General features: G+C 48.1%; 1 protein-coding gene across 4 annotated transcripts in view; it reads right to left on the reverse strand.

The window, feature by feature from the left end:
- Window positions 1-19,766, reverse strand: part of NPAS2 (neuronal PAS domain protein 2) — a 189,325-nt gene that overhangs the window by 100,755 nt on the left and 68,804 nt on the right. For all 4 annotated transcript variants that reach the window (XM_047781420.1, XM_047781417.1, XM_047781418.1 and 1 more), the window contains exon 2: window positions 4,501-4,554. In XM_047781420.1, coding sequence (XP_047637376.1) covers window positions 4,501-4,532 — 32 coding nt within the window. In that variant the 5' untranslated portion in view covers window positions 4,533-4,554. The remainder of the gene's footprint in view (window positions 1-4,500; window positions 4,555-19,766) is intronic.

Consider the following 19,766-nt stretch of genomic DNA (forward strand, 5'->3'; position numbering starts at 1 on the left):
TCTGTCTTTGATTTCGAGGGAAGCTATGCAGTAGAGACAGGGCTGAGACTGGGGGCAGGGGCATTACAGCTGATGATGGCAAGAGCCACACCCCTGCAGACCCCAAAGTCACATCAGGACCCAACTCTCAGTCTAGGTCTGCTGGCGAGACTGGGTTAATTCTTATGTGAAGAGATTCGTGTGTGGTCTGGGGAGTGAGAACAGAGTCTGATGTTTAGCACGTCCGTATTTCACTTCCATGTCTGCCACTGATCAGTGCTTATGACGTTTGACAAGCTACTTAACCTTGTTGAGCCTTTGTTTCCTCATCTGTTAAATGGGAAGAACAGTGATACACACCTCAAAGGAATGTGGAGGAGATAATATGAGAGAATGTATAGAAAAGTCTATGGGACTTTAAGGCTTCTCCAGGGAAATGAAATTCAAAAAGCCTCTGGCCAAGATAAGAACCGCCTGACCCTTATCATCCCACTCATCTCACTGTAACTATTACAAAGTTCCTAAGGACCTCCCCACCCTAGCAACTTGGCCCACTCCTTCCTGCCCCTACTAGGAAAGGTATGTGGCCCACTCCTTATCCCACCCCTATGGAGGCAACACATGCCCCCATCCAACCAGCAAGGGAATGCAAAGACCCATCCTTCCCCAACCCCATCCATCCCCAACCAGCAAGTGTATCAGAAGACCCCATTCTTCCCCAACTAACCAGCAGGTCAGCAGGTGTATGGCAAGACCACTCCTCGTGGTCCTTTGTCTTTGGGCTATAAAAACAGACACAACCATGCACCCAGTCGGCTCTTCCTGATTATCAGGAAGTGGGCCCACTGTGTTAACAGTGTCTCTTGCCTCAATAAACTTGTCTTTTCTACACCTTGGTTTAAATCCAAAAAATTCTTTTTGCACCCGCATGCAGAGACCATGACAAAGTCCTTCTCCTGGTCCTGTGCACCCTAAAGTTAACAGGGCACACAGGACCCACTCGGTGAATCCACTGCTGCCTTTTCATTGTTGTTAATGTATCCAAGCCGGGCCCTGGGGGGCTCCTGGCACACAAGCCTTCCTTTGTCTTACATTTCTTATTTTTAGGAAATAACCCTCAGCATCCATGACCTTCCCCAAGTTCCAAAGGGCAGTTTAGGGAAGGGAGGGGATGCAGAGACCAGGGAGGAAGAGTCAAGGGACCACAGTACAGCCCTGGGGCAGGTCCTGGTTCCTCCCCAAGGACTATACATAATATCTTTGAGCGTTTTCTGTAGAACTAAAACCCCCAGCACATGGAAGAAGTACTTGAAGCATACTTCATTCTGGGAAGAAGGAAGACCACCAGAACCAGTCCTGGGACCACTAAACACCAGCTTTGAAAGACCACGCAAGCTTGCCTCTACCCTGATCCTTATCTATGGCCCTATTTTTCCACTCCCCAGACTATAAAACCACCTCCTAACCCCTTCTAAGGGGAGCACAGTCTTTAAGGCATTAGCTTGCTGTGGCTCCCTTTGCCTGGCAAAGCAAAAAAGCTATCGTTTTCTCCTTCACCCAAAACTCTGTCTCCGCATTTCTATGCAGCAACCGCAGACAGAGTCCGAGGTTCAGCACCATTAATAGGAATAGCTCGTAAGTTTGTTATTAGAAAGCATCCTGGGGAGTTCCCATAGTAGTGCAGCAGAAAGGAATCTGACTAGGAACCATGAGGTTGCGGGTTCGATCCCTGGCTTAGATCAGTGGGTTAAGGATCTGGTGTTGCCCTGAGCTGTGGTGTAGGTTGCAGACGCAGCTCAGATCTGGTGTTGCTGTGGCTGTAGTGTAGGCCTCTGCTGCAGCTCCAATTCCACCCCTAGCCTGGGAAGCTCCATATGCTGTGGGTGTGGCCCTAAAAAGACAAAAAAAAGAAAGAAAGAAAGAAACAAACAAACAAACAAACGTCCTGCATCTTTACATACATGTAGCAATTAGTACTTTAAAAAAAAAAAGAGCTTCTTGTTGTATTTTGTGGCAGATTTGCAAAATAACCTGAGAGGAAGCCAAGGCCGAATTGATGACTGTGTTGCAGCTGAGAAAGTGGAGGCTCAGAGAAGTGAGGGGCTGTTGGACTTCCTCAGATAGGACAGGGGTCAGCGGGAGTACCGCTCAGGTCTCTGCCTCCAGCCTGCTCTCTGCAGAGACCTGGGAGGCAACCAGGAGGCAAGATGCCCCAGAGCAAAGAGCCAGAAGCTGGTCCTTGACAAGGGAGCAAGACTCTATTCCAGGCTGGTCTGGTCTATTCATTTACATGTTGCCTGGGGTCCACCCCGGCTTTACAGCCCCAGGAAGGCAGTGGCCTAAGGGAGCCATGGCCCCAGGTTCAGAAGGATCTCAAGAATTCTCTCTATTATAAAAGAATACGATGCACACAAATGTTTGTTTACATTTGTATTACAGAACATTTGCAAATCTATGCAAGAGATTTAGAGTATAATGAACACCCCAGTGTTGATCCACCAGCTCCAACAATCCTCATTCCACACCAACCCCATCTACACCTCTGACCATTTCTCTGCTCTCTGAATTTTTTTTTTAAGGAAATACTTGGGAAATTAACAACCAATACAGACTCCCCCCGGGGCTGTGCAGATTCAGGGCCAGGAGGACTGGAGTGGCTGGGGACTTGTTATTCCCATGGCTACCCCAACCCCTCCACCAGGTAATGGGGAAGGATAGACACCACAGGGGCTGCTGAGCTGGGTGACCGCTGAGGACTCTGCCACTTGCCGTGGAGGAATCTGTAAGTGACGACCAGGGAGTTCTATGGAGGGACGTGTGCAGACCCTTCAGCTCAGCAGGCATGTAGGAGGTTTCAGAGGGTCGAGGGACTGCACGGGCAGGCGCAGGAGCAGAGAAGAGAGAGCTTGGGGGAGGGAGTCCAGTCCTCCAGGACTGAGTGAAGGCTTTCCTGAGAGAGGATGCTCCACACAGCCATAGGGGGCCTCATCGCTGGGTGGGTCACTAAGCAGCCTAATGATCTGTGGTCACCTCCCAATCGCCTCCATTCCCCCGGGCCCTCCTCATGGACAGGAAGCCTCTTATGCATCTTTATTTCCCCAGAGCCTAGCATGGTCACTGCCAATGCAGGCTGATCATGTGAAATTGATTACATCCAACTGATCTTTAACCTCAAAATATCCACCTTAAATGAAATAACGCCATTTGCAGCAACATGGACAGACCTAGAGATTATCATACGAAGTGAAGTCAGAAAAAGAAAGACAAACACCATATGGTATCACTTATACAGGTGGAATCTAAAATGTGGCCCAAATGAACATAACTATGAAACAGAAACAGACTCACAGACAGAGAGAACAGAGCTGTGGTCACCAAGGGTGGGGGATAGGGGAGGGGTGGATGGGGGTCTGGGATTAGCAGATACAAACGATTATATATTGAACGGACCTACTGTACAGCACAGGGAACTACATTCAATATCCTGTGATCAACCCTAATGGAAAGGAATATAAAAAAGAATGTATGTAACTGAATCACTTTGCTGTATAGCAGAAATTAACACGTTATAGATCAACTACCTCCTTTCATGAAAAAAACCCACTTTATGACTCCACCTCATATACAGTTGATAGTCAAGAATGTCCAGTGAAGGAATAAGACTAGACAAGGTTATAACAGCTCTCTGACATGCCAAAGCTAGTATTTCTTTCTTTCTTTTTTTTTTTTTTTGGTCTTTTTAGGGCCACACCTGTGGTGTATGGAGGTTCTCACATGAGGGGTTGAATTGGAGCTGTAACCACCAGCCTACACCACAGCTACAGCAACACCGGATCCGAGCCTCATCTGCCATGACAATGCCAGATCCTTAACCCACTGAGAGAGGCCAGGGATCGAACCAGAATCCTCATGGATACTAGTCAGGTTCGTTTCCATCGCACCATGACGGCAACTCCCAGAGCTAGTATTTCTGACCAAGCTAGGACTTCTGGTCAACCCGACAGCAGTGTAAAGCGGCTGTGAGACTTGCATCTCCTGCCGAGGCGGCTGACGTAATGTATACAGAAGTGCTTCGCTGACGAGGATGATTACTACACGCTCAGTGAGTGCTAATGATTATTCCAATTATTGTCCAGAGCCAGACAGCTCCCCAGAGGCAGAGCCAGGATTGGAACCCAGGGTGGCCTGGCTCCAATTAGGCTGCCTTGCCAAGCAGTGTCTGTCCTGGAAATGCAGTAACCAGAGGCCTCTGAAAGGAGACCTGGCTCAACAGGGTGAGCACATGGACATGGGAAAAATAGAAACCACTTGGGAAGTCCTAGACAACAAGTTATTCCAGGGTAAGGAACAAAACTGAAGCTGCTGGTCTGAGCAGGTTTAGCAGGATGCGGCTGCATCTCAGGAAGGGTCTGGTCCCCAGCTGCCTGGCTGGCTGGGCTTTCACCTGTGCGGTGAGGACAAGCATGGTTCAGATGGTGGGACCACATGCCCCTGTGGGACGGGGAAGACACAATTCCTTACCTCTTTGCTCTGTCTTTCTCATCTTCATCCATGAGATTTCCTCTGCAGTTTTTCCTGCAAAAAAGAACCTTCGATTACAGTCTGATTCTCAACCATTCTTATAGGTCTTCCTGGCCATCCTTGGTTTGGTCTGATCTAAACCACATGCCTTAATCCACAGTCCTCAAACCTCCTGGTTCCAGCAACCCTCTCACCCTCAAAAAGTACAGATGACGCTGAAGAGCTCTTCTGCAGGTGGGTGAAAACAGAGAACTCTTAAATATACAATATTCCACTAGGCATCAGAGAGATGTAGTGGAAAGATCTCAAAGAGCTTCTGAGAAAGTTCACCATACACACATGGGAGGAAATAGGCCCACGGTGGGTTAATATTCGGAAAACTCTTTTGACCTCGCAGAACCTCCCGGGGGTCCCTAGGTCACACTTTGAGAATGGCTTTCCAGATCCCGCTCAACAAAGCATCTGTTTGTTTCAAACCTTGAACCTGCAAGCTGCCCAGGACATTCTAGAGGGAGAGCATGTGTCTGTGCATCTGCTCATTCAAATGCACAAACTCCTCTGATGCAGCCTGGAGGGATCGGGACCCCAGAAAAGCAGGATGGCTGTGCTTTCTTTAAGGCACGTGTACCCCCTAGACAGTCAAGACACACAGATGTGAACAACTGAGTAACAATCAGACGTCTTTGCAGCCCCAGCTCCTCAGAGAACTACCTTGTGGCCTGGGCCTCTACCCTCCTGGGACACTGGCTCAAAGCTTCTTTTCAGGTCCACTGACCCGGTGTCCTTTAGCTCATGCAGGCTTGGGGGCGGGGGCGGGGGGGGCTCCCTCACCCCTTAGAGCCATATCCCTGATTTGTTTTTCTTCACACATCTGCCACCTGTCTGGGGGGATCCCCTCCTCAGGCCTCCATGCAGAAAGACTTTCAGGGTGTCCCAGAGCCCCAAGTTGATCCCAGAGGCACAGTGTGATGAAGAAGATAAGCTTGGGGACCCTGGAGAAACTGAGTCACCATGGACCACACACTTCTGTTCCCAAAACGGGGGTCTGACATCAGAACCCCAAAAACCACCAAACACGCTTAAGTTTACTCTCAAAGTCCACATTCCAGGTAACAGGTTTGTTTTTTTTTTTTTTTTTTTTTACTGGTAAAGGAATCTTTTCTCCGAGATAACTCAGTTTGGTGGTTTTGGTCTGCCCAGGCATGAGTCTGAGCCAGAGAGGAGGAGGAATTTTGCAGCCACAGCCCCTGTTTATGTTTAACCCCCATTCGTTAAATAGCAGGCATAATTGAGCAAGAGTTTTGCAAGAGTCGCCACTGAGAAGTCAAGGCTTGGGTCATAATTAAAACGGGTTTAGCGCATCTGCAGACAGGCATCTGCCTAATGTTTTCCAGATGGAATCTGGTGAAAGCTCAAAGATGTGAACAACGGGGTGCATGCGTGGAACGATGGGCTACCCCAGGTCTGCGCTCCAAGCAAAGTGGCAAAGTGGTGGCTGCCTGTGGGTGGAGGAGGGCACGAGCCAGGATCCAGCCACGGAAAAGGGGGAAGGCCACGCCCTTCACCAGGTGCCCCTGGCAGAGCACTTTACGGGAGGATTTGGGCTTTGGCCTGCTTTGTGGAGGATCTGGAACCCCGTTAGGATGCTTGGAGCTGCTGCGTCATACCCCAAACAGTTACAGATGACTAATAGCTATTTCTTATCAACCACATCATTTCCGATTTTGCTCTCTCCGTCCTTAAACCCTTCCTGAATTCTTGAAGCCCTGATGGTCCACACCCACGTCCTCTTCTCCCCCATCCCTCCCATTTACTGCCACTTGACCCCAGGCTAAGACGCTCTGCTCCATGTCACCTGTTGGGAGAAAAGGCCCCTGAGCTTCGATCTCCAGGAGCACTCGCCCTGGAAGCTCTGCATCCATGACCTAATCTGCGGTTTGTCACATCTGCTGTTGTTGTCTCCCAGGTCTGTCTCATGTTTGCTTATTTTTTTTTATTTAAAAAAAAAAAATGAAGTACACCAAAGGTACAATTTACCACTGTTAAATCTATAGTTCAGTGGCATTGAATACATTCATATTACTGTGCAACCACCATTCCCACCCATCTCCACAATTCTTTGCATCTTGCAAGACTGAAGTTCTGTACTCATTAAACACTGATTCCCCATTCCCCCTGCCTGAGTCCCTGACAAGCACCCTTCTACTTTCTGTCTCTAGGTTCTGATGACTCTAGAGCCCGCAATCATCCAGGGCTTATCACACTTAGTGTAATGTCCTCCAAGGTCATGATGACTTAGCCTGTATCCGAACTCCCTCCCTTTGTAAGGCTGAGTCATGCTCCAGGGTACCTATGGACCACCTTTTGTTTATCCATCATCTATAGACATCTAGACCCTGGGTCATTTCCTCCATTTGACTCCTACGAGGAGCACTGCTATGAACATGGGGGTACCTCCTTCCTTGTATTTTTGAGTCACTTCAGGATATGGAGGAGCTGGAAGGAGCCCAAGGCACACAAGGAAGAGGAAAGGAGGAGGAAAGGCAGTAGGCAGTCAGGCCAGAGGAACAATAGAGAAGTTTAAGGGGTGACAGATACTTGTCTGAATCATACAGAGAGTTTCCAATGAAAAAGGACTTTGAACTGCAGTTTTGTTTATGACCACAGAGAACCAGGGAATGGAAAGTGAGCTGAAATGAAGGCAGAGGGGATTCTGTTTGGAGCTGAGAAAATGACTGTTGACGTGATGAACCTTCAGAGTGAACAGAGGAGGAAAACTGGAACCTTTGCTCCAAATTAGCCATACGAGGCAGGTGGGCTGGGCAGGTACCGGGTGTATTAGTCAGGGTCCCAACAGGAAACAGGACTTAATGGCAAGGGGGCTGTGTGTGTAAAGGGGCAGGTGGGGGTGGAGAGACCAAGAGAGATGGTGCAGGGCTGGGGTCTGCAGAACTGTTAACAGCTCTAGGGGTCAAGGGACAAGAGAAAAAAGGACCTGGGAGGAGTGTGTCACATGGGGGAGGTGGCCTCTGGTGGAGGGATGCAGCCAGCCTGCAGAAGTCTTGTAAGGAAGGGATGGAGGGAATAAATACCTTGCCTCCCTCTCTGCCCACCCTGACCCCCACCCCCACCCCGCTTGTGAGGGGTGACCTACTTGTGTCATCAACAGGGGAGCCTCTGGGGCAGAGAAGGGTGAAGGGGTGCAAGGAGGGTACTCAGCACGGCCAGTGCCTTTTGTTTCTTAGGGGCTATCTCAGCTCTGGGTTTCTTAGCTTTTTCTGGAACACAAACTATTCGGAGTCTTTTTACGCCTTTTTACATCACCCCACATGTCAAGTGTAGGCATTTGCATCTCATAACTACATGCTCAAGAAATTATCACCAGTGCTAATGATGAGAGGCTGAGGTAAAGAGAGCCTGGAACTACTAAAGCAACACCATCAGTCCTGAGAGATCATAACCCATGGAGTCCACTAAATATGTGTCCACACTGGGCCAAGTCAACAATGAAACGAATAAGTAAATGGAAGAGGGGTCAGGTTTCCCTTACAGAACAAGAATTTTAATTAACATAGACAGAATAAGGGGACTCAAAGAGTACCGTGAGTAGATCCTCACGACAAGATCCACTGAGGGCTGTTGAAATTCAGGGGCAAACGTTTGAGGAGAATCGGGTTATTTGCATAGTTCAGAGTATCTCCCTCAAGGCAGTTATTAATTACAAAAGAAAAAGAGTAACTTTATAAGTGGAGAAGGTTGGAAGACACCACCTTCACCTAAGGTTCAAACTAACATCACCTGGGGTAAGTCGTATCCAAGTGTTCTGGTAGAAATAAGCACTCACTGTCTTGGGTACATACATCTAAGAGTGTCTCTCCTGGATCACGGAACAGCCATAGGTTTACTGTAACAGTAACCATCCAGCGCTTTCCCCAAGTGATGGTACAATTTTCTATCTGTACCAGTAGCACACGAGAGTTCCAGGGGCTCCACATTTTCACCCAACACTTATGCTATGTCGTCTTCTTAGTCATTCTAGGGGGTGTGTTGTGAGATCTCATTAGGATTTGACTTTGCATTTCCCTGATAGGTAATGATGTTGAGCATCTTTTCATGGAATTATTGGCCATCTAGACAGCTTCTTCTTTTTTTTCCTTTTTGGTCTCTTTAGGGTCACACCTGCAGCATATGGAAGTTCCCAGGCTAGGGGTCCAATCGGAGCTGCAGCTGCAGGCCTACGCCAGAGCCAGAGCAACAGGGGATCCAAGCCGCATCTGTGACCTACATCACAGCTCATGGCAATGCCGGATCCTTAACCCACTGAGCAAGGCCACAGATGGAACCCTCAACCTCATGGATCCTAGCCGGGCTTGTTACTGCTGAGCCACAATGTTTAAGTATCTGTTAAAGTGTTTTGCCTACAAGTCTTTTTCTTTCTTTCTTTTTTTTTTTTAATGGGGCTGTCTTCATCACACTGACCTGCAGAAGTTTCTCTCTTTTGGTTATAAGTACTTTGCCAGATATACGTACGGTGAACATTTTCTTCCAGCCTGTGGCTGGTCTTTTCACTTTCCTGATGGTATCTTTTGATAAACAGCTTGTGATTTTGATAAAGTGTCATTTATATATTTTTTTATTTCATGGCTAGTGACATTTTGTGTCCTAAGAAGTCTGTGCCCACCTTAGTGTTGTGAAGAATTATCCTATATTTTCTTCCTGAAGCTTTATCATTTTAGCTTTTTCATGTTTAGATGTTCACTCCGATGCAAATTAAATTTTACATGTAGTGTAAGAGAGTGGCCATTTGTGTATCTTTTTTTCCTCCCATTTGTATATATACTCAGTTGCTCCAGAATCACTTTTCGAGAAGACATTTTTCAATTGAATTGCACTGGCACTTCGTCAAATATCTTGTGTGATCCCATATGTGTGTGCATTTATAGAATCTCTGTTCAGATCCATTTATCGACAGGGTATCCTTAAAGTTCAAATACATAGGACGAACTTGTTTCAAAATAAACTTTATATTTTAGAACAATTTTACCTCTAGAGAACATGGGAAGGCAGTGCGGAGATTTCCCACACACCCTGTGCCGGGTTTCTCTTAGTATAAATACCTTAAGCTCATGTGGTGCATTTGTCACAATTCGTGAACCAATACTGAGACGTTATTAAGTAAAGCCCACACTTCATTTACATTCTCTTCATTTTTACCTAATGTTCTGTCCCAGGATGAGGGACCCAGGAAGGCTCTGCGGGCTGGGGTTGGGTCTGGTGCTTTAGGGGGTCACAGGAAGTCCCTCTGATGAGGTGACCTCGTTCTGTCCCAGGATCCCATCCAGGACACCATATTGCATTTAGTCATGTCTCCCGAGGCTCCTCTTAGTGTGACAGTTTCACTGACTTTGTTTTTGGTGACCTTGGCAATTTTGAGGAGTAACTGTAGAATATCTTCAATCTGGTTTGATGTATTTCTGAGACTGGGCAGATGGTTTTTTAGGAGAAAGCCCACAGACTAAAGTGCCATTCTCATCAATCACCTCAGGGTATTAGCAGTCTGTATCACTGTTTTTTTTTTTTTTTTTGAGGTCCCTACCCGCTACCTTTTAAAAATTGAAGTATAGCTGATTTATAATGCTGTGCTAGTTTTCTGTGTACAAAGAAGTGATTCAGAGTTATACATGTATATATATATACACATATATTCTTTTTCAGACTCTTTTCCATGCTAGATGATTACAAGAAATTTGAATATAGTTCTATGTGCTATATAGTAGGTCCTTGTTTATCTATTTTATAATTAGTAGTGTGTACCTGTTAATCCCAGACCCCTAATTGATCCCTCCATCTCCCTCCTCTTCCCTTTTGGTAATGGTAACTTTGTTTTTTATGTCTGTGAGTCTGTTTTGTAAATAAGTTCATTTATATAATTTTTTTGAGATTCCACATGTGATAGCATACAATATTTGTCTTTCTCTTTCTTTACTTAGTAGATAAATTGGATAATCTCTAGGTCCATCCATGTTGCTGCAGATAGCATGATTTCATTCTTTTTTTATGGCTGAGTAGTATTCCATTGTGTATATGTACCCCATCTTCTTTATCCACTTATCTGTTGATGGCCATTTAGGTTACTTCCACATCTTGGCTATTGCAAATAGTGCTGCAGTTAACACTGAGGTACATATATCCTTTCATCTTTTCCAAATATATGCCCAGGTGTGGGATAGCTGGATCATATGGCAGTTCCATTTTTAGTTTTTTAAGGAACCTCCATACTGTTTTCCATAATGTCTGTAACAATTTACAACCCCATCAATGGAGTAGGAGGGCTCCCACTCCACACCCTCCCGTATTTATTATCTGTAGACTTATGACAGACATTCTGACTGGTGTGAGGTGGTACCTCTTTGTAGTTTTGACTTGCATTTTTCTACAGTTACGTTGTGCAAATTTTCATGTGTCAGCCATCTGTATGTGTTCTTTGGAGAAATGTCTATTTAGGTCTTCTCCCATTTTTGATCAGATTTTTTTAATGATTTTTATTTTTTCCATTATAGTTGGTTTATAGTATTGTCAAGTCCTACTGTACAGCAAAGTGACCCCAGTATATATATATATATATATAAATATATATATATATACACATTCTTTTTCTCACATTATTCATCATGTTCCATCATAAATGACTAGATATAGTTCCCCTGTGCTATACAGCAGGATCTCATTGCTTATCCACTCCAAATGCAATAGTTTGTATCTATAAACACCAGACTCCCAGTCCCTCCCACTCCCTCCCCCTTGGCAACCACAAGTCTGTTCTCCAAGTCCATGAGTTTCTTTTCTGTGGAAAGGTTCACTTGTGCCATATATTAGATTCCAGATATTTGATACCATATGGTATTTGTCATTCTCTTTTTTTTTGTTGTTGTTGTTGTTGCTATTTCTTGGGCCGCTCCCGCGGCATATGGAGGTTCCCAGGCTAGGGGTTGAATTGGAGCTGTAGCCACCGGCCTACGCCAGAGCCACAGCAACGTGGGATCCGAGCCGCGTCTGCAACCTACACCACAGCTCACGGAAACGCCGGATTGTTAACCCACTGAGCAAGGGCAGGGACCGAACCCGCAACCTCATGGTTCCTAGTCGGATTCATTAACCACCGCGCCATGACGGGAACTCCTGTCGTTCTCTTTTTGACTTGGTATGAAAGTCTCTAGTTCCACCCATGTTGCTTCAGATGGCCTTATTTTGTTCTTTTTTATAGCTGAGTAGTATTCCATTGTGCATATGTACCACATCTTCTTAATCCACTCATCTAGATTTTTAATATTAGGCTGCATGAGCTGCTTGTATATTTTGGAAATTAATCACCTGGTCACACTGCTTGAAAATTATTGCTGTTAAACTGACTGTAATCCCCTGGCTAAAGGAGTGATAAACTTATCTTTAAACTATATGGTAGTTACATTTACGCATAATATGTGCCATAGGTTTTTCTTCAACTTTCGGCCTGTTTCCAGATGAAGAATCTCTAAACTTAAATGGGAGATATGATTATTAGTCTCAAAAAAACACCTAAAATGCAATCTTTTCTCTGTATTTTTAGACTTTTGCTATATAATTACTGAACTTTTATTAGATTAATAATTGGACCTGTTTTAAACTTCAAGTCACTTCCACTGGAAAGTCACTGAGAATTTTATTTGAAAACATATTTAAGCTGCTGTTTAAGTAAATGTATTCTAGGCCTCCCAATTCTGTGGCATCTTGCATTTGTTTCTCTTTTGGCCAGAACCAGGATCCCTACCTTAACTCCTGAAGGTTTTTTTTTTGTCTTTTTGCTACTTCTTGGGCCGCTCCCGCAGCATATGGAGGTTCCCAGGCTAGGGGTCGAATCTGAACTGTAGCCACCAGCCTACGCCAGAGCCACAGCAACGCGGGACCCGAGCGGCGTCTGCAACCCACACCATAGCTCACGGCAACGCCGGATCGTTAACCTACTGAGCAAGGGCAGGGACCGAACCCCCAACCTCATGGTTCCTAGTCGGATTCGTTAACCACTGAGCCACGACAGGAACTCCCAACTCCTGAAGTTTTTTAAGAGGTTTTTTTTTTTTTTTTTTTTTTTCTCTATCTCTTCTCTTCTGCCCGCCCTGCAGCATTTGGAGTTCCAGGGATCAGATCTGAGCCACAGTTGCAGAAACGCCAGATCCTTAACCCACTATGCCGGGCCAGGAACGGAACCTGTGTCCCGGTGCAGCCAAGACACCACCAATTCCATTGCGCTACAATGGGAACTCCAGGAGTTCTTGACATCACTGGAGTGTGAGCCTTCCCACTTTCTTCTTCAAGATTCTTGCCTATTTTCGGTCTTTGCTTTTCCATATAAGTCTTAGAATTTACCTTGTCAATTTCTATAAAAATGCCTGCTGTGATTTTTATTGGGATCGTGTTGAATCCAGAGGTCAAGTTGGGAAAAAATGAGTCTTAACAATGTGGAGCCCTCGGACTCATGCCCAGGGCATCTTTCTGTGAGAAGCAGTGAGGCATTCAGATGACATCCACATGTGCTGTTCAGCAACTCAACAGACATCCCAAGTGCCCCGGCCACCACCAGCATCGCCCCTGCCCCCGAGGCGCTTATTGGCGGGGGTGGGGGCAGGTCGGTGTTGGGGGGCAAGCCATAAGCATGTAAGGAAGTAAACATATGGCCTGTCACTGGTCATCAGCGCTGTGTGGGGAAAATAAAGGAGACGCTGGGGACCAGGGAGTGGTCTGTGGGCTGGGTTCGGGTCAGGTGCTTTAGGGGTCATGGGAGGTCTCTCTGATAAGGTGACAGAAAAGAGGTATGAGCATACAGACAGCAAGAGCTAGAAATAGCCAAGAGGCCAGCATGGTGGATGGGGTTAGCCAGGGAGAAATGCACCAGGGAGACTGGATGGGGGCTGGCTTTTGCTCCAAGTGAGGTGGGAAGGTGCTGGAGGGTTTGGTCCGAGGAGGGAGGGGGGCTGACCTCAGAGACAGCCATGACTCTAACATGAGCTTATTTATATTGGCACGTATGAAAGCCTGGCCTACAGCAGACACTCCAGATCTGGTTCCCTACTTGGGTGGCAAGGATTAGGTACAAGCCATCGGTACTCACCACCCAGGTCACAACGTCTAGCCCAGCTCCTTACCCAGACCAGGTTCGCAGCAAACATGAGGGATGAAGGAAGGAGGGAGGGAAGGACACAGCCAGGACCAAGCCCCTGTCTGAATTCCCAGGTGCCCGCCCAACACCAACGCCCAGAAATCCCTGTGATCACGGTTAATCTAGGGAATGGTACTTAGGAAGCCCGTCTGAAGGTACAATTACGTGCTAATGACTAAAAACTAAAACAAAAAGCGCCGCGTGTGTGGGAGCTGTTGGCTAAAGGACCAGCGTCTTCACTGGGGACCAGTGGTTCCCTCACTGACCCTTGGCTGCCCCATGTTCTGGAAAAGCAGCATCTCATCTCCTCTCCATTCAATTCTGTGGGCAAAATGGGCCATTTTCTCCTCTCCTGAAGAACTGAGAAGCATCACTTAGGAAGGAAGATCTGCCTGGGACCCCCGGTTCTGCAGACGGAGCCCACCCTCCTGCAGGGGATGTGAGGGCTTCTGACCTTAGAGTGGGTCCCATTTAAACTTAAATTCCAACCCTCTTGTTCGATGACCTTAAGCAAGTCCCTTATTCTTCAGGATCCTGTTCGCCTCATTCCCAACATGAGGCCACCAGGCAGAGAGCAGATGAGGTATAAATGAGAGGTGTACAGCTGTGTGCAGGAGCGCCAGCATGTCCCCCGCAGCACAGACACTCAGGTGAGTCTGGTTCACCCCACTTCTGCCTGGAGTAACCATCCTGAACCTCACAGCCCCCTGTAAGCCTGAGTGCTGGGAGTCAGGCACTTCTCCTTGTCTGCTCTGCATTTCAGAAAACACACTCTCTACCCAAAGAGAAGGTCCCATGGGATGAAAACGGTAGCATAGACCCAAGGCTTCAGAGGCACTCGTGGCCAGAGAAGGAAGGGCTGCAGAGACTGCGGGGGACGGGGGGGGGGGGTGCAGACAGGACTTTTCCAGCCAGAGACATGGGACATCTCCTCCTGCCTACCTGAAGAGACCATGTGGTGGCTGCTGGCAAGCAGGGGTGGGAGCCCGACTCACCTGTCCCTGGTACAAAAAAGGGCATAAAAACTATATAGTCACTATGAATCACAATAGCATTAATGACAAGGAGGTAAACAGCCAGCACTGGAAACTGGTGCTTAAGCCTGTAACATGTCTTCGGAGTGAGGGCTTCCGCCTGCTGGTCAGTGTCGAAAACTGTGTGTGTGTTTCTGTGTGTGTGTGTGTGTGCGCGCGCACGCAAGCATGGTGCAAAGACAGACACACATGTGCACAGGGGTGCTGCTCACTGCATCTAATGGTAAGTCGATGGAAACATAGGCCCTTATGCAGATATGAGGGAAGGAGCAGAAGAAACACAGGTGAAAAGGACCCTCGGTGAATATCTAGTGACTTAAATTAAACAGAAGGAAGGACACAAGCAGTGTCTGCCAAGGACACCTCCACCACCTAGGTGAGATTTCTGCCTCCAAGAGCTCTATTTCTGTAGGCACCTATGACTGATAGGGGCTCTGGCCTTGGATGAACAGGGACTAGTAAGGAGCAATGTGTTTTTTTGTGCTGCATCTGCCCTGGGTCCCACAGTATGTCAGCAGGAGACAGGAGATGAATGTATCTTACAGGGGACAGACACCCCTCCCCCTGGGATAGGCAGCTCACTCTGGAGCTCCAGAGAAGGCCGCATGCAACATATATGGAAAGGTATGTCCTTTTCCTAAGGCAGGGGGTGGCCACGTTTCTCTGTAAAGGGCCACCTGCTGATGACTTTAGAGGCAGGCCATCCAGTCTCTGCTATGGCCTCTCTCAGCTCTGCCATAGGAGTGAGAGAGCAGCCAGTGTGTCAGCGTGGCTGTGTCCCAATAAAACTATTTACAAAAACAGGCTGGGGGGCGGGGGCACAGACAGAATCACTGCTCAGCCTACCTCTTCAGGCTCTTTTTAGTTTTGAGCTCTTTGTATGGCCTTCAGAGGTCCACCAGGTCAGTCTGGATCATCATGAATTTTCCACAAAATGACTACTCTTAGCCTGCTGTGTTGCAAGGCCCCTGTTTTCTCAAAATAAAATCATGACCTCTTCCAATGAGCTGAGGAATGGCCTGAATACAGGCCCCAGGTTGGCTGGAAAATCCTGATATTCCTCCTCCCCATACCAACCCAACCAACCTGGTGAATTTCATTCCTTAAAAAGGAAAAAGACTGGGAGTTCCTGCTGTGGCACAGTGGGTTAAGAATCCAACTCAGCAGCTCCAGTTGCTGCGGAGGCATGGGTTCATATCCCTGGCTGGGGAACTTCTATATGCTGCATGTGTGGCCATTAAAAAAAGAAAGAAAGGAGTTCCTTTCATGGCTCAGCGGTTACCGAATGTGACTAGTATCCATGAGGATGCAGGTTTGATCCCTGGCCTCGCTCAGTGGTTTAAGGATCCGGTGTTGCGGTGAGCTGTGGTGTAGGTCGCAGACGTGGCTCGGATCCCACGTTGCTGTGGCTGTAACATAAGCCGGCAGCTCTAGCTCCGATTTGACCCCTAGCCTGAGAACTTCCATATGCCCTCGGTGCGGCCCTAAAAAGCAAAAAAAAAAAAAAAAAAAAAAAAAAAAAAATTTAATTTAAAAAAAAAGGAGGAAAAACAATTGAAAAACTAGAGCAAGAGCAAGTGGAAACCCAAAGAGGCAACCACAAGCAGTCAACAGGGGCTTATTTATCGTTAATAGCAAGTGCCTTCTGCCCTCCCAGTCGCCCCTGGTGAGGGGCCCGCATGTCGTCTTGGATTAACATCTGTATCCACGTGGGAGCCTGATAATGATTTTTCCTCATTATCTTTACGAAATAAAAAGGCTTTGAAAAACGGCCGCTGACGAGCTGCCAGGCTGACGTGTCTCCCTCGGTCCTTTGGGGGAGGCTCGGAAATAACTTCCACATTTAAATTCTTCCTCCCTTGGGCACACTCTTTCTGTTGCAATGATTCATCCGCCGGGGAAAATAAAGAGTTCTTCTAAAGGAAATGGACAGTGCAAACCCGAGAGCCGCCCACTCCTGCAACCCCAATTCCCCTCCAGCTGCAGAAGGCTCAACCCGATACCCAATATTCTACTCCTTGAGGAAGGCAATGTGGATGAGTCCACCCTTCACTGAGGCTTCACCAAACCTTCCCCCACCACCCACCCGCCCCCGGGGCTGGCTGGGACTTCATAGAGCCAGACTCCCAGGAGAAACCTAGGAGACGCTCCCACACCAACTCAGTGAGCTCCTGTAATCTAATAGGAATTATCACTCATGCATCCTAAGGTCAATGCTGAGGCTTCAGCTGCCTGTTAGGCTCCCGAGTTCCCTTCCATGCTTTCCTTTTTTCCAAGGGTCTGATGATTCATTATTCAGGGAAACAGTGACCTCAGCAATGAAAGAATGGAAGGAGAGAGTTAGCAAATGTGTTATTAAGTAAATTTGCAATGACATCCATTGGGGCAGCAAAGAATTTCCAAAATAGACACCACTGCCACATCTGGATGGAATGGGCATCCTCAGAGGACATGCAATTCTTGCAGCCTTTGGAACTTACTTCCCATCCCTCAAGGGTCCTTTCAGGGCCCTTTCTAAAGGGTTTCAATGCATAGTATAAACCAGAGTCAGCTGGAGAATCCGATGGGTGACAGTGTGTGGTCAGGGTGGGGACAACAGATGCCTATAAAAATCAGCAAGAAGGGGAAAGGAGATTTATGAGTCATGCTTGGAGCTGAGTCAGGGAAAGCCTTTGTTACGAGCCACTGTTGAGCTGCCACAGACAAACCGAAATGAATCCATAAAACACAGCTGCAGCCCAGCATCTCAGTCCACCTAACGGTTGGTGCTAATGCTCCTTTGGGCCTGGCAACTTTGATCCTGGTGTGCTCAAGTTCACAGGAAGGCACACAAGAAAGATGACATCCTGGAAACAAGAGGTCACATTTGTGTCAGACACCCAGGCTGTGGAATGTGCGGCTGAATATCAGAGCCTCAAACAACATTTAATAAAAATGTGGGACGCTTCTATAACTGCTAACTGTGGGTGGCAGCCAAGCGAGTTTGGGAGCGAACAAGATCTAGGTTTGCGCCTTCTCTAGACTCTTTCCTTCACTCAGTGGTGGTCCAGACAGAGCCAGTAGGAGGATGACCTTGTCTGTAAATGGGAGCTGACCCCCACTTGCCATGGTCCTCATGAAAGCCCCTCCAGATTGCTCATCTGGAGCTCACTTAACAGAGGGCGGGCTGGGCAGGAAAGGTGAGCCGCCTCCTCTCCATGGTGCAGAATCCATGGCTTTGGAAGGAGAGCAGGCCAGCATCTTCAGAGCCACAGGTAACTGACCTATGGCCACACACCTGGATGGTCCAAAGCAGCCTTATGTTGCATTGCCTTCCCTCTTCTCCTTTCATGGCCATCGCTTCTGTTCTTTTTGTTTATTTATTTTTATTACTTTTAATTTGTTTTGCTTTTTAGGGCCATACCTGTGGCATATGGAAGTTCCCAGGCTAGGGGCTGAATTGGAGCTACAGCTGCCAGCTTGCATCACAGCCACAGCAACGCCAGATCCAAGCCACGTCTACGACCTACACCACAGCTCATGGCAATGCTGGATCCTTAACACACTGAACGAGGCCAGGTACTGAACCCACATCCTCATGGATGCCAGTTGGGTTCGTTACCACTGAGCCACAGCAGGAACTCCCCATCACTTCTGTTCTTTACAGGGCATGCTGGCCATCACCTCTACCCAGAGCTCAGGGGCCACAGAGGCCCTAGGGGAAGGCGCTTTCTTGATGTTTCCAATGCAACCACCATGACTACTTTGCACAGGAACCCGTGAAGTTAGATCGTCCTGCCCTCCTTCCCCAGGTACGATTCAGCTGAGCACAGTTTGCTTGGGGAAGTGGGGGGCCACCTGGGTGGGGGAGGGGCTTCCCCTGGCATGGGTGGCTGGAAAGTCCACCCAAGCCGCCTGGACAGCCCTCCCCACCTGACATAAAAGTCTGGGTCAATCTGGAGCCCAGGGTTGGGAAACTGGCCTTGGTGACCGATGCCCAGGCCCTCTGCACTTAAAAAAAGAGGGGTGGGGGGGCAAGGACCTTGAGCTCCTTCTGAGGTGTCTCTGCTCCAGGTCCCACTGCTCTTGATGTGCTGCCCCTCAGGGGCCCCCAGGAGAGGCTTAGTGCCACCCACCAGGAAGGGAAGGAGGTGACCAACTGTGTTCATGAGACTAAAGAGCCACTGCAGGAAGGCCCGGTGGCCACAGTCACATTTCAGGATGCTCCAGGGGCTTTGGCTAGAGGACAGTTTCTAACAAGAACAGTGTCGTCCCCTCCCCCTGGAATGCCCGGCCAAAGCATCCCCACAGTCAGAACATCACTGGCCCGAGTCTCCCTGGTGCTTCCCAGCAGCATCCCGTACCTGCCTCTTCATTCCCAGCTGCCACCATGAAATGCACAGAGGGGTCTGCAGCTGGGCCTGAGATGTGCTGGGAGCCGGCGTTCCTCCTCAAGAAACCCTTGCAGGCCCTTTGCACATCAAGTCTGGAGAAAGGCCTGCCCTCTGGACATGATGGGACAGATGGGGGCTGGGGGGATGAGTCACAGAACAGACACCAGGAGGACAGTGGACAGGAAGCCCCCAGCCCCCAAAAGAGGGGACTTGAAGCCCCTCCTCCAGAAAGACCCAGCCATGGCAGAAAGCCAGCCACCAGCCAAGCCCCAGTCCTGCTCATCAAGCAAGCGAGTATCACGGGGGCAGACATGGCTGGTTTTTACACATTTAAAGTCAATCCGGCAGGACTGGAAACATTCACTTTGTACCTTCAGAAGACCTCTCTCCTTACTCAGTTCTGCCCTGGACAGCCCTGCAGAAACTGCAAGGAGATGAGAAGGATCGGTTTTCTTTTGAAAAAGAGACTAAGCTCTCCCACAGACATCTCATGACGTGACCCCCAAGCAAAGCACATTTTGCCCACCTGCCTGACACCCCTTCTGCCCCAGCTCCCAAGCCCAGGCGGAAGCTTCAGGATGTCCAAAAGAGTTCAAGATATGACCCCTTGTCAGGACGTTCAGTGTGAGTCCTGAGCTGAGAAAGTCCAGGCCCAGAACACCTTCT

This window comes from Phacochoerus africanus, chromosome 5 (genome assembly GCF_016906955.1).
Source record: "Phacochoerus africanus isolate WHEZ1 chromosome 5, ROS_Pafr_v1, whole genome shotgun sequence".
Taxonomy (NCBI): domain Eukaryota; kingdom Metazoa; phylum Chordata; class Mammalia; order Artiodactyla; family Suidae; genus Phacochoerus; species Phacochoerus africanus.